At 39.6% G+C, this 24,099-nt stretch overlaps 1 protein-coding gene across 1 annotated transcript in view; it reads right to left on the bottom strand.

Moving 5' to 3' along the window:
- Positions 1 to 4,163: 4,163 nt before the first annotated feature.
- Positions 4,164 to 24,099, bottom strand: part of SPSB4 (splA/ryanodine receptor domain and SOCS box containing 4) — a 93,002-nt gene continuing 73,066 nt past the window's right edge. Inside the window, exon 3 of the mRNA XM_026855286.1 lies at positions 4,164 to 5,471. Coding sequence (XP_026711087.1) covers positions 5,344 to 5,471 — 128 coding nt within the window. The 3' untranslated portion in view covers positions 4,164 to 5,343. The remainder of the gene's footprint in view (positions 5,472 to 24,099) is intronic.

Below are 24,099 nucleotides of genomic sequence, written 5' to 3'. Positions count from 1 at the left end.
ACTACCCCATACTGAGCTCTGTTCTTCCAACTACTGGGCTTCTATTTGCCTAGTATTTAAGCTAGTTTGGGTACCCCCATATGTTACTGCAGTCATAGCAATCATGACAGACCAGTTGTGCTCTTTGCCTAGAAGTTAATTCATGAAGTTCCAACAAGACAATATGTGGACGAGGGTGCTACTTCACATGACTGCAGAGCCCAGAGTCCTTCAGAGGCTTCTGAAGCACATGCAGTCAGTGGTAGAGTTTTGGGACGTTAAGGCTATGCAACAAGAGTGTAGTGTGGAAAAAGATGATATTGTTTGAACTTGAAACATCAACACTAAACACCTGGTGGTGGTGGAAGAATGAGCAATTTTAAATTTTTTTTTTTCTTGCCCCCTGAATTTACTTGTACTCTATAGTAGGGGTCAAAAAAGTAAAAGGTAAACCCTGAGGGAAATGCTATTCTCTAGAGCTCTGGTCCTTTGTTCTCCACTCCCACTATACTACATTCAAATTTGCTTCAGTATACCTTCAGTAGGGTTCTACTTTGTAGCAGATGCTTAAAAATATTTTTGTCTTAGACACCGCCTGCAGACACAGAGTTCTTCTCTGAAGGAACAGCTGCAAACTCCAGAAGAAAAAAAAAAAAAAAGGTGGGGGGCATTCAGGTTGATGTGTGTTGCATATTTTTCATGGCTCTATGTCTATTGAGGACATTTCCCAAGGAGGAAGGAGGAGTTTTTGTGTTATTTTGAACCAAGCAAACAAAGGATTTCCACTTCATGATCACCAGACATTTTTTTGAGAGATACAACAGGAATGGATAAAGATCCTACACTCCTTTAAGTATACAGAGTAAAAACCACTGAGAAGTTTTAAAGGTTTATAAACTAAAAAGCTTTTGAAAGTCATCATCAAGGAGCCAAAAAGTCTAGCTTCCCCTTTGAATATCATTCTCAGCCTCAACTAGACGCATTTTTTCATTCAACTTTCTCACAACATTTACCTAACTATACTTGCCAGCATGTTTTGCCAAATTAGAAAAACGGCTGCAGAAACCATCTGCTTGACATTGCTTACATACATTGTATTGAGCGATACTTTATTATATTGGAAATGTTTGGAGATCCTTACATGGGAACCAAAAGCAGCAGTGCTGACTCAGGCAGAGCTCCCGCTGATGTCAGTGGGAATTGTACCTGAACGAGTACTGCTGGATCTGATACACAGCTTGCTGCGTAGTGATTGCTGCTGACTGATGGGAGAACATATGGTTATAGTTTAACAATACCAACTGTAATGGAGACGAGAAGGAAATTTTATAGCATTTCTGGCTTGCTGCTCTCTTATAACTATCAGAAACACTTGAATGATTTGTACATATCTGCTTCAGTAACTGTTTCTCCCAGCTTCAAGTGAACACCGAGAAACTTGCAAGGTTAGATCCTACCTCAACAGGAACAGTTTGAGTCAATCTGTTGAGATAAAAACTTGAACACCAGAAAGACTACATGTGAAGTCTAAAATAAGACTTCACCATTTCTCTAAAGATTGTTTTAAATTACCTCTGGATGAGAATGCAGACATTTCAATACATTTCCCTCGGTCCAATCTGAAGCAGAAATAAAGCCTTCATAGCACTGACTTTGTCAGCCTCATACCAGCGACATGTGTGTGACAGCTGCTATACCACAGGACAATGGCTTCTCATATCTGATCTCCAATTTAGGCATTATAAAATCACAGCTTTAGCAAGTCAAAAACCAAAGTGTCACTGAGGTTACAGCATTTGCAAATCATGATCACAATAGCAGCACCTCTAGGTGGGTAAGTCAAGGCCCCTCTCTCACAAGAGTTGCAGAAGGATGAAGAACGGCAATACTGGGAAAATAATAAAGAAAAGCTATGATGTATGTATCCGCAAGTCTTAACCACAGTTTTAACAGAAAGGATTCTGCACCTTCAATACTTCCCAGGACAGGCTCATAATAAAGATCCAAATCCCAAAGAGTAGGTGAAATACTTCCTATTGCAGCCCACTAATTAGCATGTACCCATCACAAAAGTTGCGATTTGGTTGCGGCTCCCAGGCACGTGCCCTCTTCCTTTAAATACTACAATAAAGATTTTTGTGTTTTGCTTTAAACAGTTTCTATCAGCCTTAGTTTACCAGCCATGGGAACACTTCCAGATCATGTCTAGAAAACCTGTACTCCTTTTGCCCAGACAGAGGGACACAAAAGCTGAAAACCATCATATCTATTGTCTATGTTTCTTCATGTGATGAAAGCCAAAAGTGGCTGGAAATTAAAAATACATACAACGCAAGAGAGATCTTACTGCAAATCTCAAAATAGTACAGCTTTTTAGTAATCAGTCATTCTCTCTGTTAGACATGCTGTCTGAGAGTGGATTTCGGGGTAGGTATCTTGCTGCATTTAGGCTTCCAGGATTGAGAAACTGAGAAGTTTCAACTACATTGGCTGAAGAACAACCATAACTTAACATTTAACCTCTGTTTTGGGCAAAAGCCAATGCATTGCCACTTTATAAATTATTGCTCAAGTCACTCCTGAAGCAGACAGTAAACGATGTAAAGTGAGTCTTGAGAATCAATGTGAGGAACATACCACCCAGGCAGGAGTTCTGCAATGGTGGGAAGACTTTTTTTGGTACATTTTGTGAGGAGGTACTCTGATGACTTGCTTAGCCTCAGTGCTTGACTCATTCTTAGCAATACAGATGAGGACTCCGGCCTCCCTGTAAGCCCTCTTGGCAGAGAATCTATTTGCAAAGGGATAGTTGGCAGGAATGCTCAAGTATCATTAATATTCTCCATGGTTCATCCTCCTTACAAGATTTCTCTGAACCAAAAAAACTATATCAGAAAGACTCTGACCTTGAAAACAGGGCCCTAATCCCACTTGAAGGGGTGTATCTACTATCCACAGCATCACAACACGTAGTCAGGGAACAGTAAAAGAATAAAACTATGATTTCTGTAAAACTAGCACTCATAGAAGACAGACAAGTGTTAGAAAAAAATGTTTGAAAGTTAAAATAAGGACGTTTGGTTTAGAAAAATCATCACAGAAGGGGCACCAACTGAATTACCAATCCAACTGTAAAATAATTAGGTTAATTAACATACAGAAGCACCATTAATTTGTCTCATGATATCAGTTCCCACTCTATTGTCCTATTAAAAAGCTGTCAGCCTGGGTCAAGTGAAAGAACAGAGACAACACAGCTGTGTCACTGCAGTTATTCAAAGGAACGTGAAGTTTAGTCACACACAGTAAAACACCAATTTTAGGAAATGCTTACCTAAAATGGACTTCTGTAGTGAAAAAAAAATAAGGTCTACCTTAAAAATCCTTTAAGAATTACTATGCCAGTAATCAGCTTCTTACATTGCTTATGAATGATCACTTGACACAGCTATATTTTCCCTTTTGAGTGAGTTATACCTTTATATCTCCTTCTTCCTACATACCTATTGAGACAGAAAGTATAAATTAAACAAAGCAAATGGGAAAAGTAAGAATTACAGATCACAGCTGTAATTTCTGTTTGCAAGACTAAGGTAAGGAATACAATATGTACCTCTCACCTTAAGTGAAAGCAAGTCCAAAAAAAGTTGATGCTGAAGCAAGCATCAACGTACACAGTTAAGCCCAGAGAAGCAAATACTCGTTATTTCACTTCTGACATCCCTGTGTTACCTTGCCCTTGGTGCTTCCACTCTTGCTCATGTTGTTTTATCTTGCTTATCTCACGTTTCTCTTTTCTGACTGAAACTGTAATTCTGTTCCTTGGGGTGACTGAAAGCAGGGCAGCCATCTGCGGTTCAGTGGTTTTGTCTGCATCATCAGTGCACAGCGGTCAAACTTCAACCCACCCCAAAAGCAGAGTCTCAAAGTGCAACTTCACACAGAACTGAGGTTTTGTCTAGAGGTCTCTGGCCAGAACTGTGTTAAAAGCAAGAGTACAGCTACACTCAGAGTGAGTGGGTAAATCAGGAACAGGATGTGACATTGCCTGCGATGTCACTTGCATGTCAACCCAAAGCAACAGTTCCAAAGAAGTGCTGAACAGAAATATTTGCAAAGTTGCAGGAGAAAGTGAACTTCAGCTCTGCAGTGCTATGTTATTAACACTTCATCAAAGGAGACATGAGTTTTTATTTTGGACAGTAGACTTTATTAGAAATTTTCTCCTCATTCATCAGTAAATTCACATTAAAATATGCTGAAGGCAGCTCAGTCTAAACATTTGACGTCCTGCCACAACAACAACTTCCAGTTTAAAAACTAGATAACTGATCAGGCAGATAACTTGAAACGTGTAAGAAATGCAAATAGAAAGCAGCATCTTAAAAAATGGGATGAGCCTGAAAAATTAATACATTTCAGGTGAAGCTGGGGAAAAAAACAAAATCAGTCACCCCAAGATGGGAAACAGTTAAATGAGAACTCCACAGACTCTAAACAGATAAATAAACATTATAACCACACATACATTAAAAAGAGAACCAAGTACTTAGAGTTCATACCACATAAAAATTATAAATTTGTTCAAATAAAAAAGTGACAAGCTTTCTAAAATATGAATATCCTAAATTCTTGGGATAGTGAACACTTTGTTACAAACTGCAGAACTTCGGAGGGACTAGATTTGGTCTTGAAAACATGGACTGCATCTTACTGCTACCACGTCCAAAAACTGATCTGACATATATACCAGTTTCTTTTCCTCTCATGTTTTTAAATCACATATTCTTTTTCTTCTAGACAATAATCTGCTTTTTTAAATGTTAGAACTTTTAGATAACATAGGCCTGATAACGTTGAGTGCTGAACACTCAAACCTCTCAACAACTCTGGATACCAAAGGCAAGGTTTCAATATTTTTCAAAAGTTACTGTCAAGATTTTTTCTTTGCTAATTTATTTTTATCTATTGGGTTGAGGTGTAGGAGAAAGAAAGAAAAAAAAAAATCACGTTATTGAAGAATGCTCTGTCCTGCATGACAGTGGATCTTGCAGGTCGGATTTTCTATTGGCATTTACCAGAGGCAACAAAGATAAACCAATATATGAGCGATGAGAATAATGGCCTTCAGGACTGTAAACACAACAGGCAACAGTTAATACATGAATCTTGATCAAATCAATGTTTTCACATTCTTTAGTAGTCCCCCACAGTGATCTGCTTTCACTGGTTCAGAAAAAAAAAATATATTAAAAATTAAATAACACTTAAGTGTCCATCATGAAGATTTATATTTTGCTGTAAACAATTTTCTGCCATTTGCATTGATGTAGTCCAATGTGAGGCCAGAGGGTTCTAGACGTCTTATTGGTACTGTAAATAATTTTTCAGAGACAGAGGCAAAGGTAGAATTTCTATGTCATGCAGGCGGTCTCTGCCAAGAGCAAAACGAATTGATCTTCGGCACAAGTCCATTAAAGGCAGGGGTTCCGCTGAAAAAAACAGAAGAAAATAAAGAGTTAGTTTTTCAGCATCTCCATTTACAGGCAGTGTTTTATTTATTAACATAGCTTCTGTATTGTATTAAACAGTCATAAAGATAGTAATGGTCTTGTGAAAAACCTGACAACCATCAGGCAATTAAGATGATCAATAGAAGCAAAGACAGAATTCTATGAGTGTCACCCCTCATAAGTGACTGCAAAGTTTCAGACTGAGCTCCCTTATCTGTAAGGCTTTAAAAAACAATCCCAAACCACTCTTCCAGCTTAGCAAATTGCAGCATGAGAAGTTATTACATTTCCAGATTTCTAACAAGACGAAGAGCTTCTACTTTGTTTATAACACACGATTTGTCATGTTGTGTTAATGTGAACTACACTGGCAACTTCTGACCTTTACATACCAGCTCCTTCTGTGTCTTAGGAACTGGAAATAGTATTCAAGGGTAACCAAACTTCTCAGCAAACACTGCTTTTCCTGCAGCACTCTCTTAGTCTTTCTTTCTAGGAAGTCCATTAGAAGCAAAAAACTAAATAAAACACCCTCAAAAATCTAGAGGAAATTTAAGCTTTTCCTTCATGAATAAATTAGGGGAGAAGCATTCAGCTGACTAGAAGGCACGGTGTGTGTTCGCATGTATATATACATAAACACCCCCAAAATATAGAAACAACATCTGCAGATGCTCTTAGTTTAATTTAATAGAAGTGAATTAAGTATCTGTTGGAAATGCCTGGCTGATAGCATTTAAGATTGGAGGCCTAAACACTCATCTTCAGCATCTCAAACCATCTCACTCCTATATCCCATGCTGGCCTGAAAGACTCACACAGAACTGCAGGAACATCACAGAATTTCCATCCAACAGTAGCAAGTACGATCTCTGTGATTCCAGAGTTTGCCATGGAAAAGTTTTTGCAACAGGAACTGGAATAAAGCTGTAAAGTCTTTAACCAGTTACAACTATCTTCAAGAACAACTTTAACCAGATGGATTTAGTCGCACATGTGGGTTTAAAAGGGTAAGAGCTTCAAGGACTACAGGAAACTCTTCCTCTTCACATGATAAAACAGTAGGTAACCTTTAAAATCTTAGCAGTACTTTCAAATGGAGAAAAAAAAAATGTCATGTGCCTATATTATAGTGATAACCTTTATAAACTTGACAGATTACTTACAAATGCTCAACACTGTACAGCACTCAGTGGTTTTATTAAGTGTTCTTTGATGTGTAACATGCAAATTTACACAAACTCTGTTAAAACTACCAATCCTTTAGCTGATATTATTTTAAAACCTACCTGGGAAAAAAAATCATTACAAAGCACAAAATATCCGATTTAAGGATTGGTTTTATATGCTATAACTGTCTGCTCTGGTGACACACCACTGACAATGGATTTTCCATCATTTATCCCAGCATCATATTTGATTTGTATAGTCCACAGTTCACTATGGTGTTTCCTGAAAGTGTCTAGAGAAAAAGCTTAGAAAGCATTCTGTTGTACAAAGACTAAAAAGCTTATTTAACTTTAGAACCACTTCAGTGACTTGGATGAGGAGTCTACTTCTCCTTAAAAATTCACTTAATCTATGATTTTGACTATTAAAAGATTAAAAAATAAAAGCCCTCCCATTCCACTAATAAAGTAACACTTTCTATACATTGGTGATCTTAGTTTTTATTTTTACATACCAGAATTATGAATGTTAAATCTTAAGGGATGATGCTGTAAAATTCATTAACCAGAATTAATAAGTAGGAGCAAAAATAGCTCATGAGTTCCAGGACACAGAATACAACACATCTTAAAAGTCTTACACCATAAACAACAATTTTCTGAGTATCTTCCCAGATCTCTAAGGTCCCATTAAGAAGATGTAAAAGAAAGACTGTTGAAAACCATTAACTGACCATGTGGTCTCTTTTTCCTAGACAAAGGAATATGTAAAATATAGCCATCTGTGCAGCCAGGCACAGAGTTAATCCTAAACTTCAAAACACAATTTAAGGAAAGGTTAAAATATTTTTCAGGCTTGAAATGATTGTTTCACTTCTACAGGGAATTTTCAAATGCTAAAGAAAATGCCCCCAAGTGTTTGCAACAGCTGCTAAATTACACATAATGAACATGTTTTTGCAACTTGAAAATTTAACTATACTTTTTTTTATTCTCCTTTCTATCCAACAGAAGTTCAAACCTACAACAGAATTAGAACAGTTTTGTCCTACAATACTAAATAAAAGTTATGTTTTGTGGGGTGCTGCAAGAACTTGAGGAAAAATTGTAATAATAGCATTTTAAGTAAAAACTTTTTGCAGCTGTGAGTAGTCCTAAATGATCAAAAATTAAATTCAGGAAACCACTTTAGGTTTCAAAATAGTTTATGGGATAAATGTAAAACTGTTTAAAATTAAAGACCGACAATTTTCAGATGGTCTTACTGAGCAGAACTATTAAATTTTTGGTATGTACCTTAATGCAAGCACTCTCCCATCCATCATACCTGACATTTTTTACTACATATTTTGCAATTTTGAAAAAAAAGGTTGGGTTTTAAGAACAAGTTTTGGGTTTTAAGAACTAGTTTTGGGTTTTAAGAGCAAGTTTTGGGTTTTAAGTTTTCTGAAAACTGGGCGAGTTCCAGGGGGAGACATTTGGATTAATATGGGGAAGAGGCAGAAGAAAGCTTGTATAAGACTGTGCAGACCTTTGATGCGGTACTTCAGGGCAGCCTGGAGCATCTCAGCCCTGGCACCTGGGCGAACCCTCCCTCAGCAGCACCTGCCCTGAAGCGGGAAGGCAGCCTCAGCGGCGCAGCCTCCCCCAGCCCAGCAGGGCCCCGGCCCTGGGGCCAGAGTGCTGCTGCCCGGTGGTCTGGACACAAGCAAGTGGGGACTGCAGAGATGCTTTAAGTGGGTGCCAGCATCTGGCGTTGGCAGAGGGTGCCAAGCCCGGGCTTGGCCGTGCCCCCGCCGCAGCTCCGACTCACCAGTGGCGAGGCCTTTCCCGCGCTGGAGTTCGGGGACAGGGCACTGGGACGAAGGGAGCACAGCACGGCATGGCGGCAACGAAATGGGCCGCTGCAAAGAGGTTGCTCATCATCTGCTGTAAGGGCTGAACTGTCTCCTTCACACACATGGAAACACTGAAAGTGCTTCAGGTTTTGAGGAAATTCAGTCAGAAGTAACTCAGTCCTTCTGGAAAAGTTTGACCCTCTATTGCTATGCACCCTGCCTAAAACACACACACAGACTGGATGTGTCCTGTGCACTCATGGCACTCAACGACACATTCAAAACGGTACTTCTGAAATCCTATCTCCATTTGAGGTCATACAAATAATGATGAGAAGGAATATTCTAATAATGAAAGAGATAGGAAGATGAATATTCTGAAGCCACATGATAAGCTGTAATTTGGCTACTGAAAAAGTCTTTCTTTCACAGCATTAAATACTTACCTTTGAAAAACCTTTAAATTCAGGGATATTAACTGATTGCCAGAACATCTCAGTACTTTGTATACTAATGTGCATTATAAGTGCTGTATTTTTAGAGTAACCCACAATGGAATGGAACTGGGGCGGTGAAGAACACGAAGCCGCCACTTTGCTGAAGTTACGTGAACTCCAGTAATGTTCTTGCCATTAGAAAAGGGAAGAATGAATTGCTGAACTGGAATGCAAAATTGTAAAGAAAACATGATTCACAAGAATGGCTCTTTGTACTGAATTCCCAACCAGGCTAAGAAATTCAAAGCGAGACACTCCAGGGCAAGGGAGCAAGCTTTGCACAGGAAACCCAGCGCTTCCTCTCAGGCTCCAGCAGAGTCAGAGAGAAAAGTGCAGCTACAGCTTGTTGGGTAACACACGTGCTGAGCCTCAGGCCAGCTCCCCTCGCCATCCTGAACGTACTGTAAGGAACCGTCTTCTCATTTCAGGTTTACTATGAAACCTCTTCACCCAAAGGTAGCTCCTCATAACTGACACACTACAGAGAACTATTTTTCAAGAGAAATAAAATCAGTGAAGAAATACTGCTGCTTATGTGTCCAAGTTTAATTCCCATGTCTCCCAATTTTGTACCAGTGGTTTACAAGGCAGCTCATAAAAAACAAACAAGTAAACAAAAAAAACCCCAAACCCCCAATAAAACTAAGAAACAGACCATTGCTTCCACTCCTTCTCAGAAGTGTATCTGCAACAGGCCCACCTGGGTCACCGTGCAGGGTACTCTGTTGGAAACCATCCTCTCCCCACACTACAGTCCCACGCACGCCTACACCTGAACCCCTGGGAGCTGGGGTAAGGCACAGTAACAGCTGCTCTTCTCACGCAGAGCTGCATTTCACCCAGTGGTGTATAAAATAGCTTAAATAGCTATTTAACATAATAGCTAAGAGCTTAAAAATAGCTTAAATAGCTATTCAATAAATTAATTAAATCAATTAAATAAAAATAGCTATTTAGTAGCTATCCAGCTATTAATAACAGAAAATAGCTGTGTTTATATATATAGATATATTCGTTCTAATGGTATCACTAACGGTTTAAGAACAAAGGCAAAGAAGCATTTGTAACCAGAAACAACTATGTGCTTGTGAGCAGTTCTCCAATAAATATGCATCTGCGATGGCAATTTGCACATCATTACCAGCTGAAAAGTTCATTTCGTTTTGGCAACCTGGAGTTATTTAACAATCTGGCACTCCAACAAGACTGCCTCATCTTTGTAAACAGGCTTTTATAGTTGAGATACTAAAGTCATTCAGCATCCTGTAACACTAAATGTTATTAACTGCAATGTTACATAAGGCTCAGACAAAAGAGCAGCTTTGAGCACACAACAGTTATATACCAAACGGCAATACTCATTTTTTAAAAGAAATTTTTGAAGCTGTAACACAACACATAATGTTTGTGGCTTTCATTAATCTATGGAGAACATATTTTTATCTCATTTTATAAAATCAAAGTTGTCTGGGGGAAAAAGAAGACCGCATAGCAAAATTAAAGGTGACTAAAAAACAAAGGAAGTTATTGTGAGAACTGTCATCACCAAAAACTAAGAAAAATTTTTTTTATTTATTTTATAGGTCTAAGATACCAAATTTGAATTTATTAAAAAGCACTTATATTCGGTGATCCATGTTACTGTTTTCAACTGCTGTAAGGTATATTTAAAGTTCGTATTAATTCAGATTAACCCCCCCCCAAAAAAAAACACCAAAACCCCACCCAAACCAATAAAAAGAACTCCCCCAAAACAATCCATGAAAATCCACCACAGTGTCTTGAGACAGCTGCACAGGCACGCGACTGAAGGCGCGGCTGCCATGGCCATGGCGCGCCTTTGCGTGCTGCCGCAGCGCCAGGAGGGCAGAACCGCGTGCACGAGGCCGCGGCGGCACCACCAGCCGTGACCCTGAACGCCCCTCGCCCGGCAGAGCAGCCAGGTGAAGCAGCACCGCCTCAAGAATGGGAAAAGTAACCTCTTGCAAAAGTAGTATGTGCGCAGAGAGGAGTCCTGCAAACCGTGTGATGCCTCTGCACGTGTCCTCATTGGGCGGAAGGTTTTCTATACGTTACATATTTGGTGGTTGTGGCCCGGTGCCCATTTCTGCCCTCTCCTCTTTGCCACCACTAAGTCAGCATCACTCAAGTTCCTGCCCTGCACTTCTTTTCACTGCTCAATTTTAATCTAATATTTTGCCACAATCAACGATCATCATCATCATCCTCGGAGGGATCATGTCCCCAGAAGATTACCCCTTTGTCACGGAAAGGGGATCCAACACGAGATGACATTCTTAGACTGTCCCTGTCCTGGTGGGCCTCCCATAAGCCGGGCGGGCAGGGAAAGCTCTCCCCGCAGCTTGTCACCACTCTGGTACCTGACACCTACCTATTTCAACAGACAATCCTCTGTTCCCCATCATGGCAGTCGAGTGCCCACAACTCCAGACTGCAGCACGTTGGGGGTTTTATTAATCCTTTGTGTTGAATTTTCCTCCTTCCTCCAGGTACTAATACAGGAATTTGTAACTAGCATTTAATTACCACATACAATAAACATACAAATATATGTAAGCCAGCAGTTTTCCTTCCAACCTTTCTGCCAAAGCTTAATTATTGTTTTAATTTTACACGGTACAGGCCAAATTCTTTCCCCCACATAATAAGGTACATAAATACACCCCCTGTGACATATTTATGGCTTCCCTGATGCAACTGATGGAAAATTTGAGTCATGTTCCTTCAATGGCACAATCTAGAGAAATGGAATTGCAAATAATATATTAAAGAACACAGGCTATGACCAGTCATAAAAAATGCTAATAAATCTCCTAACAGCAATGAAAATGCAGTCAAAGGATAAGAGGATAAAAGAAATCACTTATCTATTTTTCCCACAGATGTCCTTAAACCCTGCAGCCTAACCCAGCAAAACACAGATAACAAAGCACCTTAGAACATCACAGCAGAGGCGATCCAGAGCACCACTCTCAAGAATTCTGCAATTCAAAAGGGAACACTGGTTTTTCAAAAGAGCACTGCCATTTTTGTCTAACGCCCATGTCTACCCATGTGAGGGCAGTGGGCTCTGGCAGACCACTATCAAACTTATACTGGCTTTTGGAGATACAGTTCCAAACTCACCGTTAGCAGCTGATGCAGGCAGAGAACACCCGCACACCCTCCTTCAGCCCCTCCGACATCGCCCTCCCACCCATGCAGCTTGTTCGCATACAGCTGGAAGCTATCATGCTCACTTCTTCAAAAGCATAACAGTGGCAGATGGTGAGATTCTTTTGTTATCAGTCAAGGCTGATAAACAGCCACTGTCTCCAGCAGTTGTCTACTAGGACAAATAAAGCTTTATGTTGTACCACATCAGCACCTTGCTTTAGCAGACAGGGTGGGGAAGTAAAAATACAAAAATAACACAAACACCCCCTCTCTATCTGAGCTAACCCACATCCCACAAAAATTTGGTACTTGAAATTAAATATGTTAAAGAGAGAAAGGAAGGCAAGAAAGGTTGAATAGAGGGAAGGACTCAGGGGTAAACCTCCCTGCTCCTCCTCTGCGTGTCTATGGCTGGGTAGGGAGGATTGTTTTACAGATACCTTTGGCTTTTAAGTGTTAAATGCAGTTAAATACAGTTTAAAACTTCAATCAGGCATCATTTAGCAGCATTAAGCCGAAAAATCAGCAATGAACAAGCAAATATTCTGCAGCATCATTTGTTTTCAGTTAATGCTCTCCAGCTGTGCTTTCTTAAGAGGAAAAGAGTTGAAAAGCAGAACAGAATGAAAACAAACCAATCCCCAAAAACAGTGGCCTCTTGTTAGGGGTTCGTTTGATTACAAGTACCTATCTCCTTGCAATTTTTTCTGCATTTCAGTGTTTGCAATCTCCTATGAAGAAGATACAAGACTTAGCAACTGGTCCTGACTCATAAGCACCAGAGCACATGCTTAAATCCAACGAATACAACACAAGCTTAAAATTTATTCTTAAAGATTTAATTTTAGTAGACTTAAGCATACGCCTAAACACTTTTATTGAATTATATTGGATATAGGAGTGTTTTTCCTAGACAAGTAATTTGTCTGCGTACATTTGTAGGAAGGCTGTATATAAAGAGCCATATACATATGTATCTGTAGAGACCCTCTTCTGAGGGGCTCACTGCACCCTACGGCTCTTACCATCTACGTGGGTTTAAGATCCACCTAGAAAGAATTCTAGGTCAAGCACATTTAATATGTAGAACAGGAATAATACGAACTCTGGCCCAGGCCAAATCTACAAGTAAATTTCATCAAGGAAACTCTCCTGAAAACCTTCATTTTCTGAATTGCAACAGCTAATTTAAATGTACATATGCATCAAAATAATTCAATTTCCAGTAACAGAAAAGAAATGACAGGTATGATTCATATTTGAAAACATTTTAGCAATTTCTCCAATTTACTGATTACTAAATTGTACTGCTCTACATAATTCAGAAGCTGCAAAATGGAGCCAGATAATTATTAATTTTACCAGCAAACAAGTGGCTTCTTTAAAAAGGAGCAAAGCCCTGTAATAAGCCGGTTTTGCTACAGCCTGATAGATTTGCATGCTGCCAGAAAGCAAAAATGGTGGCCACTTCCCTTCTGAAAGAGGAAGCGCACGTATGATTTCATTCCCTAAAATGCAAATAGGAAGGATGAGCCAGAAAGATTTGCTTTCTGGTCTTGATTTGCTTCTCCTCCTCCTCCCCATAAATACTTCCACACTAAACAACACTTTGATCTTGAACACAGTACAAAGGTAAATTGAGACAGTTACTCCAGTGATGATCTAAATGTTCTGTGGTAGAAAAGACATGTAACATAAATACATGCTCTTTAAAACGAACACCAAAAAAAATGAAAGGCTTGGTGTTAGAGATGAGCCTAAGATACAACCATTGACTCCTTAGCTGCTCTCAGCTCAAACTTCCCCAAGTTTAACATGTTGGGAATGAGGATTTGCCTTAGATTAATCTCTGAAGTATACTTTATAGCTTTTGCTCTTAGAAACACATTTATCACCATTAAATTCAGCTTGTGTGCCAGGCCATAAAGAGGGAAGTTAAAATATATCAAGGTGAGAGAAGATTAAAGCTTGGATGAGAATTTCACTGAGTAGATGCATTGGAGTTCAAAGACAATGTTGTTCAGGGTTATGGACAGATTTACAGGCAAAGTAATAACAGAGAAAGTTGAAGGAAAGTTCAGGTTTCAAGGACGAACCACCTCAGACAGCTATTGTAACAGGAGTTCACACACTGCAAACTATATGCAACATGACGACTGAAATATGCTGAAACAATTCCTTGTATTTTATCTCTTCATGAAATGTGCTTCAGAAATGGGCATATAAAATACCCATGCACAGGCACACACCTTAACAACCTGTATGGCTGTGAACAAGTCTTTATTGTTCAGGGGGGCGTGGGGGCAGGGATAAGGATGAGATCTTAGGTGAATCTTTTCCTATCCCTCAATTCATCGGCACATTTCTGCCTTAATATTATTACAGCAGATGATGAGATTTCTCAGTGGGAAACCTAATCATACTGATTAAAATATTCTAATATTCAAAATTATAAATTTTCACAGCTGGTTTTAGGCACATTTTTTTATTTTGGGTTAAGCTAATCAAGTCCACCTTTTTGAGAGAGAATGAATGTATGAAAGGGATGCGTGCAAAAGGACAAAATGTTGGAACTCCATGCTGACTGCCCCATCTGCCCTTCTACCACTGGCCTATTTTATCTGCCTGTTGCATTTTGTACGATGTATTAATAGTGTGGAACAATGAAGTACACCCTGTCATCTTTTCTTGTACTGTGCCCAGCATGCTGGAGTCTCACAAGAATTTCTAAATACTACCCTACTAAAATAAAACATGCACATTCAAGACTTGCATTGCTTACAACTCATATTTTCTCAGCTGGAACCTATCACAGTAGTTTTCTGTATGGATGTTTAGTATTATACTAAATAATAAAATCATTTAGTCAGCAATTACATTGATTCAAAGCATCTTCTGCATCACACTGCACCACATTGCAGCTTTCATCAAAGTTTCACCATATTGACCAGGCAACAGGACTGATGACTCTCCTACTTAAATTAATACAAATTGTGCTGACGTGTTTAAGACAATTAATATTTGACTACGTTCCTTGTATCGTTGTTACACGAAATTTTTCTCAACTGCTTCAATTTAAATCACCCCGAGGCTCCAACATATGCAGATTTCCTCAAACCAAGCAAAAAGATGGCAGCAGCTTGTCATTTAAATTTTAATGCAATTGTATACAAGCTGATGAGCTCTAGGGGAGATCTGCAAACAACAGACCTGACACATCACTTTGCTACTCTAGTTTTGATACTAATAGAATTATGCTGGAATAAATCTGGAGCAATTAAGTTGCAATTAGATTCAATATAATGAATTTGATCTCATTGGTTTAGCACCATTTGTATTTTCAATTTCTTGAGTGTGTACTGTTATCAGCAGTAAGTGGGTACTGGAGACGATCTGAATTATTTTAATACTGAATTTAGGATTCGTCACTGTTCCTGGTATGCAAATACAGCTGATGCTCTGAAGACATTTCTAAAGCATTCATCTGGAACACAAATGCACTCTCCTATTACCAGTAGAGCACAGAGGGCAGCCCTTACTCACCATTGCTCAGCTCGTCTCATCACAAGTTCCTGCTATCATCTTTCAACCTTGGCAAAGCTCTGAGATTTCACACTGCTGTGCCGCTGCCCACAGCTGGCACTCCTGCCATGTTGCCTTACAGATCGTCTGGTCAGTTTGTGAGAAACAGAGTGTGGAAAGATGATTTCTGCATTATGCCTTCCTACAGCCCCTGTATGTGATGTGTTATCACACCCCGTGCCTCTGAAGCACCAGCATCAAACCCACTGATGGGAAGGGAGAGGTGAGGGTGTAGGTGTGCTAGGGAGAATGGCTTGCCACTAAAGTGACTTTTCCTGTTCCTGGGTGCATGGCGGGGATCCAACAGGACAACAAACATTAAGACACACACTCCCTCCCACCCTGGAATTTCACACGGATTACTAGAATCTGATAGCTAACTCATGTTTTGCTCACACTGAATTTCTTCACCTCCAGGGCAGCATCACTGGGTAGAACTTTCCAGTACTTGGTCCTCCTGGATACATGGACAGCAGGAGCCCTCTCTGAGCTGTCTTCTCTGGCCTGAACAGCTGAAAGAGGAGGTGGAAGCTGTGGTGGTACCTGATGACATTCTCCATTCATGCATCATCCTATTCCTCACAACACTGCTTAATGTATTTGGAGAACTAGGCCTGCAGCAGCACACCACTCCTGGCTTCTTTCCCATCCTCCCCCAGCTCACCAGATCCAGCTAACACGTTTTCTCTGGATCTCCAAACTACACACGTCTTACCCCAGTGGTGCTTGCACGCTGTTTCAATGAATTCAGACATAAAGGTAAGGGCAGAAAGAACCAAGCAGGGGTGCTTTTACCCCAGCCCTCCCCTCCTCACACACTTCCCAGCTTCACACTTGGTCCTTCTGTCCTCGTGCTCTGTGTTATCCACTCACAGTGGTTTGATAACCACCCTCTGCACAGGACATCATTGGTGTCCAACAAGATGAGGAGAAAACCAAGTGCTGCTGAACCACCGAGCACTGTGACTATGCTCTGGAAGGAAATATAAAACATCACAGAGGGTCTGGGTTTATTGCTTCTCACTGACTCATTATCAAACATGCTTTATCTATAACCAGCCTTTTCCAACTCTCTCTGCCCCAGCTGCCAGCTGGCTAACGCAGTTGCACAGGTGTAAATGAAAGCATCATTTGGCCTGCCGAAAAGCTATTATGAACAAAGATTTGTCTAGGTTTTCAGATACCAAAGTCAATCTATAAGGCTGGCAATTAAAAAATTGCATCTGGGAACAACAAAGCAAAGCTGAGCAATTCACTCACCTGTTTAAGTACTTGCACACCTTATTTCTATAAGAAAGGGAATCCCATCAACTCATTAATACAGCTGATTTCAAATAAAAAACTAGAATGAAATAAATTGAGTATGTACTAAAATCCTTATAACAATTTAGATGTGTTTGTCCTTTCAGATTCCTGAAGAGATTTAGGTAGTAGCTTGAAGCACTCAGCTAAGTACTATATGCACGTCTGTACGTATATATATAAAAACCCACAGACATGCACAAGATAAAAAGGAATGAATATGAGGGAAACATCTGAACCACCCTCTCCTTCCTACACACACTTTACTTATTTATTTCAGTGGCAGTAACACATCATGGAGTTTAGTGACACAAAAGAGCTATTACTATTTGATTTTAGATTTAAACAAAGGGAAATAGACAATTCAGCTATGAGCTGGAATTAATATTCTACTTATCTTATTAATGCTGTGATTAACAGCACATGCAAAATATTTAATTCTACCATACAGACAGATGTACATAATTTCTTAGTACAAAATATAATTTCAGTATGGATTTAGGTACGAGAGGATACATTTTCTTATCTGGGCTTTGGTAAGTATACAGGTTAAGGTTTTCAAGAATAAGTGTGTTTATGCAAGCCCATACTTCAATACTGCAATAAATGACTTGATTCATTGCAGTGTCAAGCAGGCAGCAGAGCTTAGTGAAGACAATGAGGCCACTTCCAGCCCCCTAAAAAACAGATGACTTTTTTGCCAACTTTTTCTTTGATATTTTATTTACTGATTGGGATATGACAGTTTCAAAATTACATATTAACTTCTGTAATGGGAAGAACTGTGGGGGTTTGGGGTTTGTTTGTTTCTTTCTCTGTTTTTAGTTAGTGAAATACCAGTTTGATGCTAAATTTCCATTATGTTTTCATACATTCTGGACAGACTCTTTTACTATCAGTCTCGTATTTTGAAGACTAGTTTTTATCTTTTTCTTAATGTGATTACAAAAAAAGAAAAAAGTAAGAAACAAATATCAATCCCGTTTTATGCTTGTGTGGCATATATAAAACATTTTATACACACACACACACACACACACATATATATATATATATATTTTAAAAACCCCTCCACTATGACTATTTTCTTTTCAACCAAATCTTCTGACCTATTAATCCATTTAAGTATGTCTTATTTTCTTCTCTTATCAGCCATCTCCTTCCCTTTCTTCTGTGCTCCCACACTCAAAGCAAACACTGTCACTCAGTGAACTGGGCTTTAAAAATGAAAAGCCCTTCTACTTATGGGTCTGTAAACATCAGGCACGGTATATTTTGCCGGTTTTTAACCTAAAATCTAGGTGACTTTGGTGTAACATATGGCACGTTAAATTATCAAACCAAATTCTTTAACTCCGTATTTAATCGAAAGTACCATCTCCCAAAATATTAAAACACATTCTGAACTACACACAGCACAAAGGAATGCTTCCCACAAAATTCTTTCTGTTCCCTGTCAACTCAGACTTTTTCACTCCAACAGCACTGTCAGCAAAGCCAAAGGGAATTTTGCCAGGGTAAATACTGTTAAGTGGGGTCCCCCATCCATAGGTATTTCGCTTTTCCCATGTTGGAAGTCATTTCTGATATCAATCTACCTGTAAGATGAAATTAATTTTTTTGTTTTTCCAAGTACTCACAAATTTGAGATACACGCTGACCCCTCAGGCATAAGAATATGCCTGTGTCATTTTGATGTCTTGGAAATTTCTTAACTAATTAAGTTAATCATGTGAACAATTAGTAAAAAGCTACACACAGCTTTCCAAAATTATCCTTCATATGGGTGGGAACAGCCAGCCAGACCAGACTTCCTAGGGAGCGACCAATTTAACCCACCCTTTGGTTATGCTTTTACTCCTGTCCAGGAGGGGAGATCAAGACTTTGTGCTTGTTTTAGATCTTATTCAACCATACACAGAACCAAAACTGCAACCCCCAAGAAGTCTGTAGTCAAGCACCAGGGACAAGAAAACTTAAGGGTTATGGCTAACCTGACCCACTCATGTATCCCACTTTCCAAAATGCTGACACTTGTCTTGCATCACCTTCTTGTCCTTTAAAAAAATCAGAACAACTTCTTCAAAAAACAGGGTTAACAAATCAAGGATGATGCTTTCCTTCAGAGTTGTGAGACAAAGCAAACAATACCAAAGCAGACACAAAGACCGGGGCACCACAGCAATGAGAAACAGACCGACTTGATCCTCCCAAGCATCCCCCAGCTCAAGAGACAATGAGGAGAGAGGGGCAGTGACCATGCCGAGTACTTCCCCAGGAATTCCAAAGTTCATCTCTTGTACGTGCTGCTCAGTCCATACATCCACACCGCTGGCGATGGAGGGGAGAGCTGGGACTTCCATCACCTGCGCCTCTGGGTTTCCTCTGCAGACATTCCCAGGACTGCAGGCGGGGAGGGCATGCTCCCTCCCACCAACCCCCTGCCTGGGAAGACTGGGGAGATCAGGAGGCCAAGGAAAACGTTAGTAATTGACAAAGACAAAAGCAACTTGGGAGTGGTAAGCACTACACTAAGATCAGTGGGAAAATGTCAATGAACAAAGAAAAAAGAAAAATAAAGACTTCTTTCCTTTCTCTGTGTTATGGTTTAGTGAATTGATTTCAATACAAACCTACTTTACATCATCTCTGCTTTTAATGACGTATTTGTATGTTGATGTCATGCACTTCATGTTCTGAATGAAATCTTTTTATTGTATGTAATTTTATTTACTGATGCAAATTCAGAATTCTGGGGTTTGTAGATTTGGGATCCTGGTACCAGTTGAAATAGTCCTTTCACTTTCTCTAAGGTAACTTTCCAGCTCAGTAAAGAAGGGAAACGTTTTCATGATTTATTGATATACATTTCAAAGACAAAAGCAGGACTGTGTATTCATCACTGCCTTTCTCCTGTTAGAGAACATCAATTAAAACTGACCTTCCAGGGTATTCTTCCTTTTAAAACATCAAAACCAGACAATTGTTTTAAGACTCCTGCACCTCTCTCCCATACAGTTTTGATTAAGAACTTCTATGCTTGAGCAAAAGCAAACTTCATAGAGAACAACTTGTATCACTGCTTGGAAGATCTCACAGAAGAGTAAAAGTCGCCCTGCGGTGAAAGCAGACCACAGCCCTTGTGTCCGGATTTCCAGTACGGACTAGCACTTGGCACACTGCGTTTGTAACCTTCCAGCACAATCTGAAGACATTCCCAACAAAAAGGTTTCATCAACTTATTTCTTAGATGCATCATGTTTTTCAGAAGCCACTTGTGCATGATACTTCTTATTTCGTCAAATACCCATATGGATTTAGCAATTACCACTGACAGTAAAGGTCACAAAATTTTGCCTGTTCCCAAACCGTCTGTTCCTCTTCTGTGCTCAGTGGTCACAGCAGGACTGAATCCTTGGTTTCAAGTACATAAAGCTCAATTAATTTTATGTGTGTTTTTCTTTATGGGCTTTGGCCAATTTTGATGAAAGATTTAGCTTGGTCCATTCAAACACGGATGTCTCACAAAAACTGATTCTCTCTGAGGCTATTTAGAATATCCAAATGAAATCTCTTACTTTTGGGAAGCAATTTATGAGACATCTTGGTTACAGAGTTTTGTTAACGAAAAACCACTTGCAACAAGTCCTGAAATGAGAACACATTCCCAAATAATAGTGCATGGACTAAGAAACCCCACAAATCTAGACAGTTCAGGCAGGTTTGTGCCTGTTAATCACAAAATGAGAACATAGAACAGACCAAATTTGTCTTCATATACAACTGCCACCCTCTGGCGACTACCATATCTCTTTCAAAGGCCTGCTCTGAAATGTTGTCTTTGCAAATTCTGTTCCTAAAAGTTCTTCATCTAACTTTTAAAAATATTTTTCTGCTTCATAACAGCAAGATATTTCCTTTATAAGGACAGTAATCTGCACAGACTTTTGTCTCATTCCAGGTTTCGCCATGCTCTTTCTTGGCAGCAGTGACACAATTCTTCCCAGAGCTACTGGAGGTTAAACCAAACTGCTTCCCACCAGAATTCTGACCAAGGCTGGGACTTGTGGTTCCTCTTAGGACAAACACAGCAGAGGAGGAAGGGAGAGGGGCAGCAGGGGATTTATCAGCAGTAAATCTCTTTTTAGAGAGAAAGGACTTTAGAGCAAGTCTTGATGTATTTCTATCTGCTGAGTTTCTGAACTTTCTAAGTTCCCAACGCTTAGTGACCCTCAGGTGCTGGTGGCTCTCATCAGACTTCTGTGCTTCAGCACTGTTCTTCCAAATAGCTACTGACTGTCTTGTTCCTGAAAACCCATTTCAGAGCCAAAGTTCTGGGTTTTGGCATTTATTTTCCACTGCCTATCCAGGCCAAAGCTGAGCATCAAAGAAAATGAAGGCAAACATCAACACACAGAAAGTCCTTAGAGGACAATGCCAAATTTCTTTTTGGTTGGAAGGTAGCCAAACTGACACTTGCCATGCTTTGGCTTTCCTGTTTTTCCAAAACACACCTCTTGGGCAACACGGTACATTAGACATATAATAATTAAAATGGGGGCCACAAATGCACTGCTACTATACAGCTAAACCCACTGCCATACAGATGAAACATGTCCATAATAAATTTCCAATCGGCCACTAAAACTTTAGTATTGATGTCCAAACTAATTATATTTGCATGCACAAAGTAATCTAGAGCTCACGAAGCAGGGACAAAGATTATAAAAAGTAAACAAACCAGAAGCTCTCGGAAGCCTCCAACTCTTTTCAGGATCCCTGAAAACTGACTCTTGCTCTGTGCAAGTTGCACTCTGCAGATGTAACAGTGTATGATCTTAATCCTGCAGAGCCTTAGTAAAGATCTACCTACCACAGCATTAAATCAGGTCTTTGGGAAGCTCTGCTCAAAAGAAGACAAAAAACTCAGAGCTGTTATCAGAAATTCAAGTATAATGATTCCCCCTGGTGCTGTTTATGATTCCCCATAAACAATTCACAATGCTGGAAATTCAGTATTTTTTTAAAATATAACAACTATGATGCCCGTCTGCATCTACCATTTGTGAGAATTCTAAATATCACTTCAAAAACCTGAAAGTTCATCTGTTAAGAGCAAAATAGCACTTTTCATGCAATGCCAGAATGCTTTAAATCTTATGCAAGTCTTCAGCCTTGGTTTTCAGAAACAAGAAAGTAAGTTTGTAGTTGCACCTATGTGACTCCAATCTCTCCAACAGAAAAAGGCTATTTATTACCACTCAACAACGAGCTTTCTGCAGCACAGGGAGCCCCACTCGGGCAGTGGTGCCAGCCGCTCTTGTCAGGCAGCGGTGGCTCTGTTCCCAAAAGCACCAGCCAACCTCAGCAGGTTAAGAGCGCATGCTACATTTTTCACAGGGATGTGGTCTGCAATGTAAATGAGGTTGCTCTCTAAGCTTCCCTTCAAGGAAACACTCCCGGGAACCCAGATCAGCCATTTCCTCCTTGAAATCTCTTATTCCCAGAAGGAAAGAGAAAAAAACTAAGCTTCTCCAGCAGTAAGCATCTGCCAAGAAATTTTAAGTATTCCCATCCAAACCATCCTCCCTTTTCTTAAGCTTTCCATGTCTTGCTGTACTATAAATCACTCTGGGGAAATACCATGGACTCTGAACACTTAAGTTATGTTCCTAAGTGGTAAACCATCGAGTTTTACTAGACTCTTTAAAATAAAATAGTGTGGTCTATCTGCAGAAGCAAATTATATATTGCTTTTTCTATATTAATTATACGTTACACGGATTAATGGCCATAGTAACAGGAAGTTAAACTAGCCCTTATTATGGAAAACTGCTACATTTGAAACAGTATAAACATCACAGGGTTGAACAAAGCTTTGAGGAATGCATCAAAATGCTATGCAAAGATTAGTTCACTTAGCTCCAAAATTACTTGTCAAATAACAGCAAAATAATTTTTTTTAATTTCGAATATATATAAGAGCATCTGACCTGTGGTCAGACAACAGGCAGTACCTTTCAAAATGCTGAAGCTCTGGTACAAGACAGCTGGTACACTTCCTCCCCTCACAAGAGCTTCTCCTACAAATACATCCTCCAATTCTGGCCTGTGAGTATTCATTCCTTTATTAACAATCCCCTATTCAAATCTTTTGTTCCAGGATGGTCACTGTAGGTTAAGAATTATGAATTAAAATGCTTTCAAAGTATTTACAGAAAGATGGTGTAGAAAGGAAGGAATAGCTTAAGTACAACTGAGACTGTGCATCACTAATGGAAGTTACCACAGAAGGTGAGCATTCTGGCAGGCGTCAGCCTGGGAGCAGCATTCCTAAACCAGCAGAGATGTGAACACACACAACCACCAGCCAGTGGTAAATGCTTTCACCTGGCATCAACCAATGCACTGGTTTACTTTACTACTAAAGGATGATTTACACACACCAGAGACATTTTAGTCTCCTTTAAGTGGTGACAGAATTAGGAAAATAACAAGAAAGGCATAGGACAGAGCATACCATGTTCATTCAGGTCCAGTGATTGTTTTATTTGCGCTTCAAATTTTCAGGTATCTAACTTTGGATATTAGGTGTACAATCAAATAGCCCTGAGAAGTTACTGATCACATCTGTAGGGAGAACAAAATACAGCATCATCAACTTAAAACTATACATCTAACTGATAAAAACCAACATCACAGAAACAAATTATCATCTTGCATCACTAAGATTGTGCATCTGGTGTAAACACATGTCAGGGTTGGTTACCCTGGGCCAACAAAACACTACAGAAATCATTATTTCAACACTGTCAAAAGAACCACAGTGTTTTTTGGGAATCTAAAAGCTTTGTGAATACCAAACCACCACACACATAAAAACACGGCAGTCACAGAGGACTTATTCCTAGCTCTGACACATTTCCTATGTGATGTTGGCCAAAGCACACAGGTTACTGTAACCCACTCAGCAATACCACATGTAAGTACAGAGAGGAGGTGTGTTCATCACACTGCACAGCAACATCGAGCCATTTCTGAA

The sequence above is a fragment of the Athene cunicularia genome (assembly GCF_003259725.1).
Source record: "Athene cunicularia isolate RWA chromosome 9 unlocalized genomic scaffold, athCun1 chr9_part1, whole genome shotgun sequence".
Lineage (NCBI taxonomy): Eukaryota > Metazoa > Chordata > Aves > Strigiformes > Strigidae > Athene > Athene cunicularia.
This window is presented reverse-complemented; position numbering and strand designations above follow the sequence as displayed.